Here is a 14,285-nt window from a genome sequence, read left to right as displayed (position 1 = left end):
TGCTGTTCTTTGTCTGATCTCTTGTTCCTTGTCTTGGCAGGTGGTGATGGCTCCACATGAGCCCCCAGTCGTGTTTGTGGACAATTACATCAAGCTTCTGGCTGACTGCAGCACTGACACATTCCAGAAGATCCTCGACATGAAGGTCAGAACCTGTGCAGGGCTCATCCTCTAGTGCTGCTTGGGGATTGCTGAATGCTGAATTCTGAGGGGCTTGGGGATGCCTCTAAGACAAGTGTATCTTTACCCTGAAAGTAACGTTGCTACCGAAGAAAAAGCTTCCAGTTCATTTCACATTTTCCTACCTGCTCTGAGCTCGGGGTCACGCAGAGGTCTTGGCTCAGCTCCCGCCGGGTGAGCAGGAGGTGGAGGTCGGGAACGGGCAGTGCTGCAGCTGCTGGCAGATGGATGAACGGTGTCCTTTGCTCCCCCAGGGCCTGAAGAGGAGCGAGCAGAGCAGCATGCTGGACCTGTTCCGCCTGCGGCTCCCCGCGCCTCCCCCGGGCGGCGAGGGCGGTGCGCTCTCGCTGAGCGCGGCCACGCCCGAGCAGGAATCCTCCCGCATCCGCAAGCTGGAGAAACTCATCAAGAAGAGACTCTGAGCGGCGCCGGGAGACTCACAGCTCGGGGCTGGCGGCGGGGAGGGGAGCACAGCTCGGCAGGGTTGGGATTTCCAGCCTGGGATGTCTCAGCCATCACGGACTGCCACGCTTTGAGAGCGAGGGAGAATCTGACCGAGGTGTTTGTCCTCAGATCAGCAGGAGTGAAAGCCAGGACATTGCCAGTGGTGGGGAAAATTAGAGGCATCTAGAAGCTGCCAGCAGCTACAGAAACGATTCAGGTGGATTCAGAGGCTGTCTGGCTGTGATGTACTTGGTGTTGCTTTCACCCTGGCTGAGCTCCTGCTGCAGCACTGAGGGTTTTGCCTCAGTTCTGTGTTGCTGCTCACTCCCTGCAGAAATGTTCCTCTGAGTCCTTATTTATTGTGGGGTGGGGGAAACCAGCCCCAAACCATCACCACCACCAAAACCCCAACCCTTTAACAGCTGGCATCTGGCATCTGCAGCTCCACTGAATCATTGAGATGCCCAGGAGGGAATCCCAAGGCAGATTTCTCCCCTGCTCCCAGGACAGGCATGCATGAAGCACCGTGAAAACAGCAAGGCAAATCCTTTTCAGAACAGGAGGAAAGGGCTGAATTAATGCCTTCTGCACCTTGGCAGAGCTCCTGCCAACCAGCTGGCAGCCTTGGCTGCTGTTGGAGCTTCAAAGCCAAGCAGGACATGAGTGGAGCCCTCTCCAGCTGCTTGGTATTTCCCTGGCGTGTGCTGGGCTCACCCGCTGCCCCCAGTGGGATCCCTTCCTTCCTGGCCAGCATCTCTCCCTCTCTCCACAAAGAATCCTTCATGGAGCAAGTGTCAGACTGCTCCAGCCCCTCATTCTCACTCCAGCTGGTGTGTCCCAAGCAGGGATGTGCCACCCTGCACCTCTGCTGCCCTGCAAGGAGAGCTGCTGGGAATGTTGGCTCAGTCAGGGAGCCAGGGCCACTTGCTGGGACAGGAGGTTTTCAGCAGCCTCAGGCTTCAAGGCTCTGCTTCTCTGAGCTTCACTTGCAGCAGTGCAAAGGGGAGGAGAGCCAGCAGTGAAATATTTTGGATAACTCAGGCCCCTCTTGCCATGGCTCCCAGCCCCAGAGCCAGCGTGGAGCAGGGTTGGGATCAGTGGATGCTTCCCCAAGGAGTCTCCACCTCACCTTGTCATTAGCCCTGCTGGGTTTCTTCCCAAACTCCTCTGTACCCTTTCTGGGAGACTTTGAAGGCACATGCCCAACCATGAGTGAGTCCCACATGGGTGTAGAACAGATCAACCAGTCGTGCCTGCATTATTTAACTCAAGCTTCACTTGCACATGCAGGAAAGAGAAGTCCTGTACCAGTGTGGCAGGTGAGTAACAATCCTGCTGTCAAATGCCTTCCTGGGAGGGTTGTGCTCTCCACCAGGGCAAGTTTGGGCCTTAGGAATGTATTTATTTAGGGGCTGTACTCACAGGGATTGCTAAAGTCACTGCTGCACCTCAGGGAGGGGTGGGGATCAGGCTCCAGGAACATGAGCTGCATCCACCCAAACCCAGAGCTGCACTGGGATGGGGAGTGAAGAGCAGCAATATCAACACCTGTGGGGAGGGACAGCAGTTTCTCATCACTCCAGTTGTACAAATCTGCTGTTGCCTCGTTTAATTCCTCTCCTGATTCCCTGTTAGGTGACAAAAGAAGGAACAATTGGAAGCACATTGGGATTCTGAGCAGCCATTCCCTGAGGACAGATTATCTCAAGGTGCATGTGCAGGATGGCTCACGAGGTACCACACTGCAGAGCTGGAGAGGAGGGAACAGGGGCTTGCAGAGATTCATTATTCCCATGAGGGGATGAATAATTTATTTTAGATGAATTTCTCTTTGTTTTGTCTAAGGCTAAGTCTCTCACTAAATTATGAATAGCTGAAGACGATGTTGAAGTTATCATTGTGTGTCTTACCCAAAGGCTTCCCCCATTTCATTCTCTGCATTTCATTCTGTAGATAAGGGGAAATAAAAGCAGAAATGAATTTTTAGTTTCAGCCTTTGAAGAACGCTACAGGGCTGTGTGTTTGGAGTTCCACTTTCAGAGAGCAAATCCACAGTTTTCTACTTCTGGTGTAGGAGTTTTGTGCCCCTGGCTCTTGGGTGTTTATTAAATTTGGCAGGTCTCTATTTGTGCATTAGCTCTTTGGAGTTTACAGCTTTGGGGAATAAAGGATGATTATGTGTTTTCTGTACAAAATACCACTTTTTATGGTTTCAGGCCGGGGTGTAATTCTGGCTGTACGTGGGGTGTGACACTAAAATGAATTAAATGGTTACTGATGCTCATTGCTGGGTGTTTTCTGTACTGCAAATCCCAGTGGCTGGGATGGACCTCACCCAAAACGTGCTGGACCCAGCAGTCCCTGCTGTCCATCTGCTCCTCTCTGCCTTTTCCACCTTCTCTGGCAGCATCTCCATCCACAGCAGCTCCTGCCCCCCCCGTGGGTGGCTCTGGGCTCCTGACCTCATTCCCCTAAATAATCCCATCACTTCTGCTGCCTGCCACTGCAGGAGCCATTGCAGAGAGATCCTAATTTTTCCTTGGAAATTAATTAAAGGGTAGTGCCTTTTCCACGCTGTGCATGAGGCTGGAGCAGCTCCTTTCTCTGGGAGAATTAATGACTCATTTGCTTTTCTCCTGCCCCCTCCACCCTTGGGCAGGAGCAGCCTGCGCCCAGCGCTGGGTGTTCCTTTCTTTCCCCAGATTTACAGCCAGGACTCTGAGCATCCAAGTGATGATGTCCAAGCCTCCAGGAGCCTTTGCTTGGCTCCACGAGGGCGGTGGCAGCAGGGCTGTAAAAGCTGATGAAACCTCAGCAGCTTCAGCCACGTGCTCATCCCTGCCCTCAACCCCAGTGCTGGGTGAGCACAGCTCCTCTGTGACACATTTCCCATCCTTTGGAAATAACTTTTCCATCGTTTTCCAATAACACAGCATCCTTTGGGTTGGCTTTTCCCAGCCACAGCCCCCGTGTGGCATCGCCTGGGCTTCGGTTGCTGATTAAACTGGGCACACCCAGCTTGGTGGAAAGGAGGATCTTGATAAGAGACTTGTGTCTGCCCTGTGTGTGGGCAGTTAAAGAGTAAATAACGTGGACAAACAGGCAGGGGAAAAGATTTCCAATGCCATCACTGGAAATGGCACAGGTTGGTACAGTTTGAGAGATTTAAAACCAGTCAGAGTTTCCGAGAGGGCAGAGTACATGTCTGAAAAAGCAGAGCCCCTGTACACAGTGACTCAACAGTACTGGAGTTACTGAGCAGTTAAAATTCTGTTTAATCACTTCCTTTTCATCCTAGCAGGCAGATTGGCAGGTGTGGATGTTGGTGCTGCAGGGGACCCCAGGGTGGGCTGCAAAGCCCAGAAATGAGAGCCTGAAACTGCACAAAAAAATCACCCTTTGTGTCAAGCCACGCCAGAACAGGAGAGTTTTTTTGGTAGTAAATAAGGAGCAGAAAGATTTCCAGGAGCTCTGCTTATCCCAGGTACTGAGATCCCTCTCACTTGGACCCTGATCCCCATGGGAGTGGTTGTGACAGCACCCACAGTTCTCAGAGGTGACTGCTGGGATGTGCCCCGAGTTCCCCTCTCCTAAATTGCATTTCAGTGCAATTTAGTGGGTTATTGGCAGCATGGATTTTCACCCAGGAGCTGCACAGCAGCTATGAAATGATGATTGTGTTCATCTGGAAACTGCTCCAGTGCCTTCCAAGGCATCTGATTTCATAAAGGGCTTTTATGGGAGATTTTGGATTGAGGAATAACCAGTTTTCCTATTGCTTGCAGAGACCAGCATCTCTTTTTTTTGGGGGGCATGCACTTAAATTAAAAGGAAGAAAACACCTGTCGAGCACATTTGCTCAGACCCCAAAAGATTTCAGTCAAAATTCTTAATGTTCTTTTTCCATCTGCATTTTTCAGCAAAGACAAACAGCCTCATAGTATTTCTTCAAAGGAATGTAAATTCCTTGAGGAAGTCTCCGGAGTTCCCAGCACTGCATAGCTGCAAACCACAGACGCCTACGGCTGAAAGTTCTGCTCTGCTTTTAATTTTGGGGCAGGGAAGGAATTTTTTCCAGAGGTTTGGGTTCACTTGTGCTGGGCCCGTCAGCCCAGACTGCTGCTTTCTGCGCAGGGGAGTGTTGACTTTGGCCGGCTACAGAGTTGCTTTCCCTCCACAAGAGTATTCCCCCACCAAATCTGATGACATGGCGCAATTATTTCATTAGGATTTTCCAAAAAAGGTTCCCTCGGTCTCCTGTAGTGCTAGAAAGAACCGTTTCCTTCTGTTCTCTTGTTTCAGCTTCGGCAGCTTTGCCTGAAAAATGCAATTAAGGGCGGCAGCGCTGCTGCTTGAGCTTGAATGCTTGGGAATGGGGAGGGAGAAAGAGCGGCTTGGAGGGAGAATTTTGGGGGCTTAAAATCCCTGAGATTGGGGGAAGCACCACAGGATCTGGCAGCTCTTTCAGTGCTCCCCAAAATCCGTGCTGGCAGCACTTTGGGATGCTGCGCCGTGGGTTGGACCAGGATGCGCGGAGCGCAGCTCGCCGGGCATGGTTTCACAAAATCCCAGAATCACTTAGGTTGGGAAATACCTCCGAGATCATCGAGTCCAACCCATCCCCACCTTGTCAACCACACCAGAGCGCTGTGTCACTTTACCCGGTGTGTCTTTACCCGGGCACGGTGCCTCCGCCACCTCCCGGTGCCCGATCCCGAGCGGTGCGGGCGAGGGATGCGGGACGGGGCTGCGGGGACGGGGTCACCCGGAGAACAGGGACAGCGGGGTACGGACACACCGGGGGGCACAGGGACACGGTGGGACACGCTCCGGGCCTCGCTCCTCCCCTGGCCTGGCCCCTCCCCGGCCCCGCCGCCCCGCCCGGTGCCGGAGCGCAGCGCGGGCAGCGGCCGGGCCGGGGCGAGCAGCGGCGGCTCGGCCATGGTGGGGCGGCTCAGCCTTCGGGAGGTGCCCGACCTCCCGGACATGAGGAAACGGGGCGATTCTGGCCTCGACAGCCCCGATTCCGGCTTGCCCCCCAGCCCCGGCCCGGCCCCGCCGCCTTGGCTGCTCTCCTCGGGCAGCCCCGACCGCGCCGCCAACGGGATCGCGGAGCCCGAGCCGCCCGCGCCCTCCGCCGCCGTGAGTACCGGCCCTTCCCTGCCCTCCCTGCCCTCCCCGCCTCTGCCGGCCCTTCCCCGCCCGCTCGGAGCCCTCCGGACCCTCCAGCCCCGCGGCAGGTGCGGCTCCCCCGCAGCCGCTGCCCTCGGTGTCCCGCGCATCCCGCGGGGAATCCCGGTGGGAGCGCCGCTGCTTTCCCTGCGCTGGAACCAACCCAGCCCTCCGCCCGGAATGGGAAGGATCCCACCGGGACCGGGGATTTTCTCAGAAGCTCTGGCTGCAAGGGAAGCTCCTCTCTCTCCCTCCTGGCCCAGGTCGGGCAGCACGTCTTTGGAAATCCCTGTGGAAAGTTATTCCGGAGTGAAGCAGTAACTTTATTGTGGTTTCAGTTAATTTGGTTTTTCACCGAATAGCTTCTGGTGCAAATAGTTTAGAGGCTGCAGGTTTGGAGGAAAAATCCTTTTTTTTCTACAGGGGTGCTGCTGTGAAACTGGAAAAGGCCATAGGAGGGAAAGATGCTCACAGCCCCTCGGTAGTAAACACACGTGCAGAGATGGTTTAGAAAACACACGCGGGTTGGGTTCCATCCCTTCGGGGCTGCTTGGGTTTCCTTGGCTGTGGGATTTGGTGTCGGGAGAGGAGCACAGGGACCGGCAGTGAATCACCACTTAGAGGAAGGAGTTAATCCTTCCCAGCACTCGGTGTGTGAATTCGGTTGGATTTAATGCCTTCAAACAGGAGCTGTGGGGCAAGGAGGTGGCTCACGGTGAGGTGCCTGTGATAATTTCCTGCTGTGGTTGTTTGGGGTGAGTTCAGCAAGGAGAGAGCTCTCAGACACCCATCAAATGTGGGTTTTATAACTTGGAGAGAGCTCTCAGACACCCATCAAATGTGGGTTTTATAACTTGAGCTGGGTTAATACAGGAACAGACCACACTGCACCGAGGGTTGCATTCCTCTCTCATTTCCCAGGGTGGCTCCACTGAATGAAGCTCCTGAAGTTAAGACCTTGTCTTCCAAAAATGCTCTTGGCCACCTCTAGGGTGCTTTAGACCAGTGTGGAGTCAGGCCTAAAGGATGCACCTGTAGCACATCTTGGTCTAGCAGATCTCCCTGCCCATAAATGTGAACCTCAACAGCTCCATACCAAGGGACACATAAATCTGTTTTCCTGAGAATGTACTGTGCTGTAACATAAAAGTTATGATAACAATATGATAACATAACACAATATAACAATATGATAACAGAAAACATTTTGCATTTATCTTTGCAGAGTTCTGTGTTCTCTCCCAGCCCCATTCTCTCCAGCTGCCCTCCAAGATTGTGTCCTTTATCCTTTGGTGAAGGAGTTGAGTTTGACCCTTTACCAGCCAAGCAAATAAGGTAAATTTTGTGTTACAGTTGTCTCCTTTGGAAGGGGTTAGAGGAGTTAGCCTGTGAAGGAGCAGTTAGGCCTTATCAGTGCCTGTGAGTCAAGTTAATTTATTTGCAGAGCCATTGTTCACTGCAGCTGTACATTCCTGGACCTGGACATTTGTACATTTGCTCAGCCTTTATTAATCCCACCCATGTGGTTGTTTTGTTGGTTATTTTTCCAGGAAATTTTTCTTATATTTTATTCTCCTGCTTTTCCTTCCTTGCACTGCTCCAAAACGTTGCCCTTCAACTGATTAACCAGGAGGGAATTGTGAGGAAAGAGCTTCAAAGATCTTTCTAGGACTGTTTCATTAAAGGAAAGAAATGTTGCTCTTGCAACCTCATGCTTTTATAATAAGCACTTTCTATCTTTACAGCTGTGGCTGATGGTGTGAACTAAAAGAAATGGTCACATTCAGAGGAGTGCATAATTCTTTTTTTTTTTTAATGCACTGCATCACTTCACAGCCTGTGAATTATTCCTTTGATTTGCAGTAAGGAGAAGGCTCCTGGCTGATGACTGTGCAATTAGAGGGAGGCTGATAGAATCAAATAGAAGCCTAATGCAGGGGAGGGCAGGGAGAATTATGTCCTGGTGTGGGGAAGGAGCTGTGCTGTGGCTGCAATTACCAGTTAACTCCTTGGAAAAGCCATCACTTCCTTTTTGCACAGAGGGTTTGTGTGTTCAGATTGGAGTTTTGCTGCCAGGGGTGATAGCAGAGCAGAGCTGTGAGTGCTGGCAGGCAGCTAACTCTGCTTCCATGGGGGAGTTGGGCTGGTTGTGTGCCCAGGAGGATCAAGGTCTGTGCTCTGGCAGTTTGTGTGTGTTCTCAGAGCTCAGAGGGGTGTTGGTGGTGCTGGGAGAGCAGTGATAATCCTGGGAATGCTGTGAGCACCAGGCTCTGCTCATCCTGGGAACCCTCAGCCACCTCAGATGTCCCATGTTTGCAGGACATCATCAAAAACCATCATAAAACCTTGTCCTTTTATTGACTCAAATTATTTACTAAAATAAAGAATTATTGGCCTGTCACTACACAGAGCTATTTCCATGGCTGAGGTCAACAATGTTTTAAGATTGTGTTTCTGTGAGTGCAGTTTGTCTCCACAGAAATGCTCTCCCAGCTGTAATTGCACTGCTCTAATTAAACCTCTGTGGTTATATTAGAATTACTTATTCTATTGCGTGTCAGTAAAAAACCTTATTTAAAAAAAAAGCCTTGTAAAATCATAACTTAAGCTTATTACTTCAGCTAAATACAGTTAACAGCTAGCCTAATAAATTCCCATAAGAAAAAAAAAATTAAAGGAATAAGAATTACTCAGCACAACAATCTGTTCTAGTAAGAAAACCAATATATACCATCAATATACAGGTGTATATATATTATACACTAATATAAACTAGGAATGCATCCCATGAAAATCAATAAAGAAAAAGTTTAATGAACACATACAATAAACTAGGTTTCACTAGATCACTAACCAATTAATTTTAACACTGTACCTCCTAATATTTCCTACAAATACGAGCTAAACAAATAAATATATATTATGTAATCTGTATATATCTTTATATTATAACCTATATAATGTCTAATCTATATTATATATGTTATCTAATCTATATATCTAATAATAATATATAATAATATAATTTTATAATTATTACAGTTATAAAAATATATTTTATATTTATAAAATAATTATATAAGTACATGATAATTATATAATGATAATGGTAATATTTATATTATTCATTATTATATAAATAATTATATGAGGAAATTAGAGTGTGCTTGTATTGCAACACTGTTTTACCCAGCCTTACCCCAGGGAGGTTTTGTGTCCCAGGCAACATACAGTTTATATAATAGTTATAATTATATAAATACTATATAAATATATTTAAAATTAGTAATATATTTTATAATTAACAATATATTTTATAATTATAAAAATAGCCTTATCTCCAGGATGGTTTTGTGTCCCAGGTAATATATATAATGGTTATATAATTTATATAATGGTTATATAATTTATATAATGGTTATAATTATTTAAATACCATATAATATATTATATAAATAAATTTTATAATAAATAATATATTTAATAATCAATATATTTTATCATTATGAAAATAGCCTTACCCCAGGATGGTTTTGTGTGTCAGGGCAATATATAATTTATATAACAGTTACAATTATATACAAATATTATACAAATATTATATGAATATTGTACAAATACTATACAAATACTATATAATGTATTATATAAATACATTTTAAAATTAATTATATTTTTTATAATTAACAATATATTTCATAACTGTAACAATAGCCTCAGTTATGGACGGTTTTGTGTCTCAGGGCAACATAAATTTATATAACAGTTATAATTATATACATATTATACAAATACTATACAAATACTATATAATGTATTATACAAATACATTTCAAAATTAATAATATTTTTTATAATTAACAACATATTTCATAACTATAAAGACAGCCTCAGTCCAGGATGGTTTTGTGTCTCAGGGCAATACATAATTTATATAACGGTTATAATTATATACATATTATATAATTATTATACAAATATTGTACAAATATTCTAGAAATACTATATAATATATTATATAAAGGCATTTAAAAATTAATAATATCTTTTGTCACTAAGAAAATATTTCATAAGTATAAAGACAGCCTCAGTCCAGGATGGTTTTGTGTCTCAGGGCAATACATAATTTATATAACGGTTATAATTATATACATATTATATAATTATTATACAAATATTGTACAAATATTCTAGAAATACTATATAATATATTATATAAAGGCATTTAAAAATTAATAATATCTTTTGTCACTAAGAAAATATTTCATAACTATAAAGACAGCCTCAGTCCAGGATGGTTTTGTGTCTCAGGGCAGTATGTAATTTATATAACAGTTGTAATTATATACATATTATATAATTATTATACAAATACTATATAATGTATTACATAAATACATTTTTAAATTAATTATATTTTTTATCATTAACAATATATTTCATAACTGTAAAGACAGCCTCACCCCGGGACGGTTTTGCGTCTCAGGGCAATGCATAATTTATATAACGGTTATAATTATATACATACTATATAATTATTATACAAACATTGTACAAATATTCTAGAAATACTATATAATTTATTATATAAATTTCATTTAAAAATTAATTATATTTTTTATCATTAACAATATATTTCATAACTATAAAGACAGCCTCACCCCAGGATGGTTTTGTGTCTCAGTGCAGTATATAATTTATATAACAGTTGTAATTATATACATACTATATAATTATTATACAAATACTATATAATTTATTATATAAATTCATTTAAAAATCAATTATATTTTTTATCATTAACAATATATTTCATAACTGTAAAGACAGCCTCACCCCGGGACGGTTTTGCGTCTCAGGGCAATGCATAATTTATATAACGGTTATAATTATATACATATTATATAATTATTATACAAATACTATATAATGTATTACATAAATTCATTTAAAAATCAATTATATTTTTTATCATTAACAATATATTTCATAACTATAAAGACAGCCTCACCCCGGGACGGTTTTGCGTCTCAGTGCAATACATAATTGACACAATAGTTACAATACCACCCAATGTATCGCACAAACACGCTCTCATTACCATTTCCCGCACCTCCCGCTGCCTCTAACGCGCCGGCTCCGCCGCAGGTACACGTCGCAGGTGCGCTACGGCTCTCAGCAGCGCTTCATCGCCGCCGTGTTCCTGCCGCTGGGGCTGCGTGTGGCCGCCTGCAGCCAGAGCATCGTCTGCGTGCCCGACTGCTCGTGGCGCCGCTACCGCAGCGAGCTGCGCCTGGAGCCGCGCCCGCGCCCGCGCCGCTTCAGCTGCACCACCATCGTCTACCCCAAGCACGCCCAGACTCTCTACACCACCCGCCTGGACTACGACTGCCGCAAAGCCGCCAGAAGGTTCCTGGCCAGCGTGGAGCTGGAGAGCTCCGAGTGTCCCGGGGATGGCTGCTGACTGTCACACTCACACACTCACACACACACACACAAAACACAGCGCGGCAGCTGCTCCCCAGCTCGGCATCAACCGTGTGGGAACCTGCCTTGGCTTTGTTGTTGTGTTCCCCTCTCTCTCCTTCCCCGCAGTAATCAGGTGAAAGTAGCAGGAGGTGGTTTCCTGCAGGAGTTGGCAGGTAAGGAGGAGTGTGGGGTAGTGGTTGGCAGGTGGAGCAATGCCTGTGATGTGCATAAAGTGCTTTTTTTACTTCTTCGGTTTGCTGTCCTGCAGAGAATCCTCCAGGTGTGGTTACACACAGAGCTGTCAACCGTTTCAGCTGGAAATTGCTGGGGAAGGCTAACAGAGAAAAACCCAGAATTGTGCATTTAACACGTACCAAAATGTTAACATACAGCATTCAGTCTTGTGTGAAGGTGTAAATTGGGAGGAAGAGGAGTTCTGAGCAGAGCAGGAGACAAGCTGCTTCTGCAGCTCCAGGCACAGAGACAGGATGGTGTGATCCCAGTTCTCTGGGTGGTGAGGAACCTGAACCTGTGTTCTGTGTGACACACAAGTGTTTCTGTGCCTGCAGCAGCGCCTGGAACTGAGAACACCAGGCCAGAAATTATCCCTGTGTTGTTGGATCTGGGTGATGTGGAGGTGGAAAACCACAAGTGCCTTGTTCTTACCCACGCTGGCTGTGTGCACTGAAGGAGCTGCAAGCAGAGCAAGGTTCAGATGAAGTGCTGGACAGAGGGACCCAGAATGGCAGAGGAGGTGCTGGGTTGGGTGTGAGACCCTGTTGTGGGTTTGGGAGGAGGGAAACAGGAGCAAGGTTTGTAGTGCACAGCAAAAGCCACAGCTGGAGCTCTGCTTCCCTGCTGAGCTTGTCACTATTCCCTGTCCTTGGGATGTCACTGGGATGGGGCAGCCTCTGCCTGTCTGCAGGCTGCTGAAAAACCTCTCCTGAGGGCATGGTGAGTTTGGGGACCAAAGGGAATCACTCCAGACACTTATCAAAGTTCTGTCTGGGTGTTACGTGTGTTCGTTTATCGTGTGCCTTGATGAAAACAAGACAGAGAGGTTTCCTTCTTTTCCCAGATTTATTCTCCTGTGTTGACAGAGAGAGCATCTGCTTTGGGGAGCGTGGGTTGTGCTGGTTTTTTGTGTGGTGTAGTTTCTCAGAAACACCTGCTAGACCTGTCTGAGCTGGGCTTTTCCATGTATTCCAAAACTCCTCCGAGGTGTGGGTGTGCAACACCGGTCCTGGTGTTTTAAAAGTCCTGTTTCTCAGGAGGACTTGGCAGTGCACAGCCCCAGGGGTGAATTTTGTCAGGGGCAGCCTCAGAGCCTGTTTTGAGCTGTGCTTTGTGTGTTTGTGTAAGTGTGGTGGGTGGTGTGGATGTGGATCCCAGGGAGAGCTGGAAGGAGCTGGGGGATGAAGAATGCAGCAGGAAGGAAACCTTGAGTTTTTATGGTTGGGGGGGTTTTTTATTGTTGCTGTTAGGATTTTTTTTTTTTTTTTTACTTATTTATTAGCTCAGAAAAGAACATCCTTCTCCTTTGGTAGTTGCCTGAAACAATCCCAGGATGAGAGAGGACAGGGGTGGCTCTGGAGCCAAGCATCACCCTGGAGCATTTTGGTCTGGCAGGCTGCAAGACTGGGCAGATGTGTCTCAAACAGATGATGCAATCCTGCCCTAAATGCTGCCCCAGGATGTCCCTGTGGTCTAACAGAAGGCCCAGCTCACCCCACAGCCCGTGGGGTTTCACACTTCCCTTTGTAGGACAGCCTTGCTCCATCCCTCCCTCCCAGAGCTGCTGGTGCTGGACACAGAATTCCAGGAGAACCTGGGCCCTGGCTGCTCCCACAAATGCTCTCCCAATGGATCCACGTGGAACAGATCTAAGAGCAGCTTGTTTTAACAGTCCTTCCTAGTTAGAAGTAAAATAACCCACACAATACCCCTCACACTCTGGTTTTAGCATAAAGCACCTGATTTTTATAAAGCAAGCAAACTTAATATGTACCTCTTAAGAATATTTTAATTGGTAGAGATACCTTTTAAATTATTTATGTTCCAACATTTGCAAAGCTCTGATTAGCTCTGTGCAAGTGTTCTGGTGTCTGTGATGTTTCCCACCCCCTCCTTCTGATTTTCAATTTGTCTTTTACTTTATTGGTAATAAATGATCTGAAAACCATCCTGCAGGGAAGTCTCTTTATTTCTTGTTCAAAGCTTTTCAGTGTTTATTGTGGTAGTTACTTAGAAATACATTATATTTCCTGCCAATCCCAGCTCCCCTCCTTTCTCTTCTATTTGTTGTTTACATATTCTAGGAGGGTGTTTCCTGTATAAAACTGTCTCTTTTAAAAACCAAACCAACACCAAATGTTGTGGATTTGTCAATTTAATAAGAGATTGAAAAAGTGCTTTAAAGACAGCTGAAAATCCTCTCCTTGGTGTGTTTGAGTTGTTCATCTGGTACAGTTTTATTTTTAAAGAGAGTTTCTGGTATGAATTTCAGCATATCCTACAAGTGAAGAACTAATCCCTTTCAAATATAACATATATTTAACCAGGCAGGAATTTTTTTTTAAAATGTAGATGTTCAAATGTTGCATTAGTAAACACAGCATAAACATATGACCAGAGTGTGTTATGCATTAAACTTTATAAACCCAAAAGAGGTGATTATAAGCTATTGTGTTGAGAGAAATGTTGTGGTGTTTTTCTGGATGCTTAATCTGTTCTTTGAACCTTTCCACATTTTGCAGGCATGCTGATTTTGTTAGTGACTCTGGCAGAGCAGGAATGGATGTAATTGAACATCAGTTAATTAATTCCTAATGGGATTTTTTTTTTTTTTTTTTTGCTTACTTTTTTATTGTTCATCTGGTTATGTGCTTGTGGAAGCTCTAGAGTTGCATGTAATGACATTATTGGGGTCTGGGGAGCTGCTGCTTCCAGCAAAAGGCTCTGAGGTATCCTGGAGTTTTAAAGTATTAAATATATAAACATATAAACATCAATTCTGTATA

The 14,285-nt window shown here is 45.6% G+C and overlaps 2 protein-coding genes across 4 annotated transcripts in view; both read left to right on the top strand.

The window, feature by feature from the left end:
• Window positions 1-2,908, top strand: part of VPS53 (VPS53 subunit of GARP complex) — a 60,787-nt gene extending 57,879 nt beyond the window's left edge. For all 3 annotated transcript variants that reach the window (XM_079325117.1, XM_079325118.1, XM_079325119.1), the window contains 2 exons: window positions 41-145; window positions 435-2,908. In XM_079325117.1, the coding sequence (XP_079181243.1) occupies window positions 41-145; window positions 435-602 (273 nt within the window). In that variant the 3' untranslated portion in view covers window positions 603-2,908. The remainder of the gene's footprint in view (window positions 1-40; window positions 146-434) is intronic.
• A 2,569-nt stretch (window positions 2,909-5,477) lies between these two features.
• RFLNB (refilin B) lies at window positions 5,478-11,260 on the top strand (the record flags this gene model as incomplete). Its single annotated transcript, XM_079325074.1, has 3 exons — window positions 5,478-5,766; window positions 7,022-7,131; window positions 10,945-11,260. Exons 1-3 carry the CDS (start codon window positions 5,566-5,568, stop codon window positions 11,258-11,260), a joined length of 627 nt encoding a protein of 208 aa, XP_079181200.1. The 5' UTR covers window positions 5,478-5,565.
• Between the last annotated feature and the right edge of the window lie 3,025 nt (window positions 11,261-14,285).

This window comes from Erithacus rubecula (genome assembly GCF_903797595.1).
Source record: "Erithacus rubecula genome assembly, chromosome: 22".
In the NCBI taxonomy this organism is placed as follows: domain Eukaryota; kingdom Metazoa; phylum Chordata; class Aves; order Passeriformes; family Muscicapidae; genus Erithacus; species Erithacus rubecula.
Note: the sequence above shows the minus strand (reverse complement) of the source record. Positions and strands in the feature narration are given on the sequence as shown.